The sequence below is a fragment of the Lottia gigantea genome, assembly GCF_000327385.1.
Source record: "Lottia gigantea unplaced genomic scaffold LOTGIsca_24, whole genome shotgun sequence".
In the NCBI taxonomy this organism is placed as follows: Eukaryota; Metazoa; Mollusca; class Gastropoda; family Lottiidae; genus Lottia; species Lottia gigantea.
The window spans coordinates 3019013-3020351 of record NW_008708707.1 but is presented as its reverse complement, the minus strand read 5'-3'; the positions used below and the strand labels follow the sequence as shown (position 1 = coordinate 3020351).

Below are 1339 nucleotides of genomic sequence, written 5' to 3'. Positions count from 1 at the left end.
ACTCTAGAGGATCCCCCAACTTGTCTAAACCAATATTGACTAATTTACGTGGTTACCACACTGTGTGTTAGACAACCAAATACACATGTGACCGAATGTCATATAGAAAAAACTGACTATACTAACTATATAGGTGTTCGATTAATCGTACAGCTATACTCTAAGTGATATGATATAACTTACTAAATGATCTAGCTAAATATTGTCCAATGGCACCAGATTGTCCATACAGTTTACCATCAATTTCTAAAACTGGCATCTGACTAAAAGGCGTCCCTGGAAACAAATATTTTACTTGTCAGAATAACGTCCTCGTGACATCGATGCCATGTCTCTATAAGATTTTTGACAACGAACAAAAACAGGAAATCTGACTCTGGACCCACCCATTTCAGTCGTAGGTGTCCATTGAGCAGTGCTATTTCAATTAATTTTAAAAATTTATTGGACTTCACATTGTTCACCTACAAACAAGCAGTACCTACGTACATGAATTTAGTATTTCAAAATAAAATTACTTACGTGGTTTGAACAGATTCCATTCGTCGCGAGTATATCTTTTATCTTCATATTTTTGTCCTGAAGCTGCAAACAGAAGTCGGATGCCTTCCCCTCTTCCACGAACATCAAAATAATGTAAACGGTAGGTAGGCATGGCGGCGTAATATGGTGAGATGGATATCACAAGAGTATAAACCTTCTTGGTTTTAGGTATTCGATTTAATGAACGTTTCCAAAACACCGTAATATATATTAAATCTCCAAAACTGCTGAATCATCATCTAACAATACCTGTCATGGGCAATTATTAGAATCTTGTATTGTATTTGCTTACTCTTCACTACGATATATAAACAGTCTGGATATTATAAAGTTCCATCATGATAAAGGTTTTTTTTTTGATGAATCATTGTTCTGGAAATTTCTATGAATCTTAAATTTGTATCGAACATTAAGGGAAATGATTTGTTCTTCTCGTGTAAAAAGGCTAGTCCACAGAAGTACCAATTAGCTAAAAGATTTTGTTTTGTTTTCTGTTGTTTATATGCAGTTCTGTTACGAATACACCTGTTTCAATTAGTTAATCATTCCTGAAGGGGAGCCAGGTGTGTAAGTGCCATTGTACGATGAAAATCATAGTCCAGTAGTCGACTAGTTGTAAATCAGTATGTAACTCCCATGATGGAAAGGATTTTTTTTTTGGCCAAAAGAAAGCCATTAAAAAGCCATTAAAAATTAGTAATCTCTAATTATAAGTTCCTCCTCCTCCATCTTTTCATGTTAGAGCTTCCGTATGCAATCCGACATAGGTAGTACCTGCCAAATGGCATACTCGGAT

The 1339-nt window shown here is 35.3% G+C and overlaps 1 protein-coding gene across 1 annotated transcript; it reads right to left on the bottom strand.

Moving 5' to 3' along the window:
• Positions 1-190: 190 nt before the first annotated feature.
• Positions 191-652, bottom strand: LOTGIDRAFT_99844 (hypothetical protein; the record flags this gene model as incomplete). Its single annotated transcript, XM_009055404.1, has 2 exons — positions 191-276; positions 523-652. Coding segments are annotated over 2 exons (216 nt in total), but the record flags the coding sequence as incomplete, so codon positions are not given.
• Positions 653-1339: the final 687 nt, after the last annotated feature.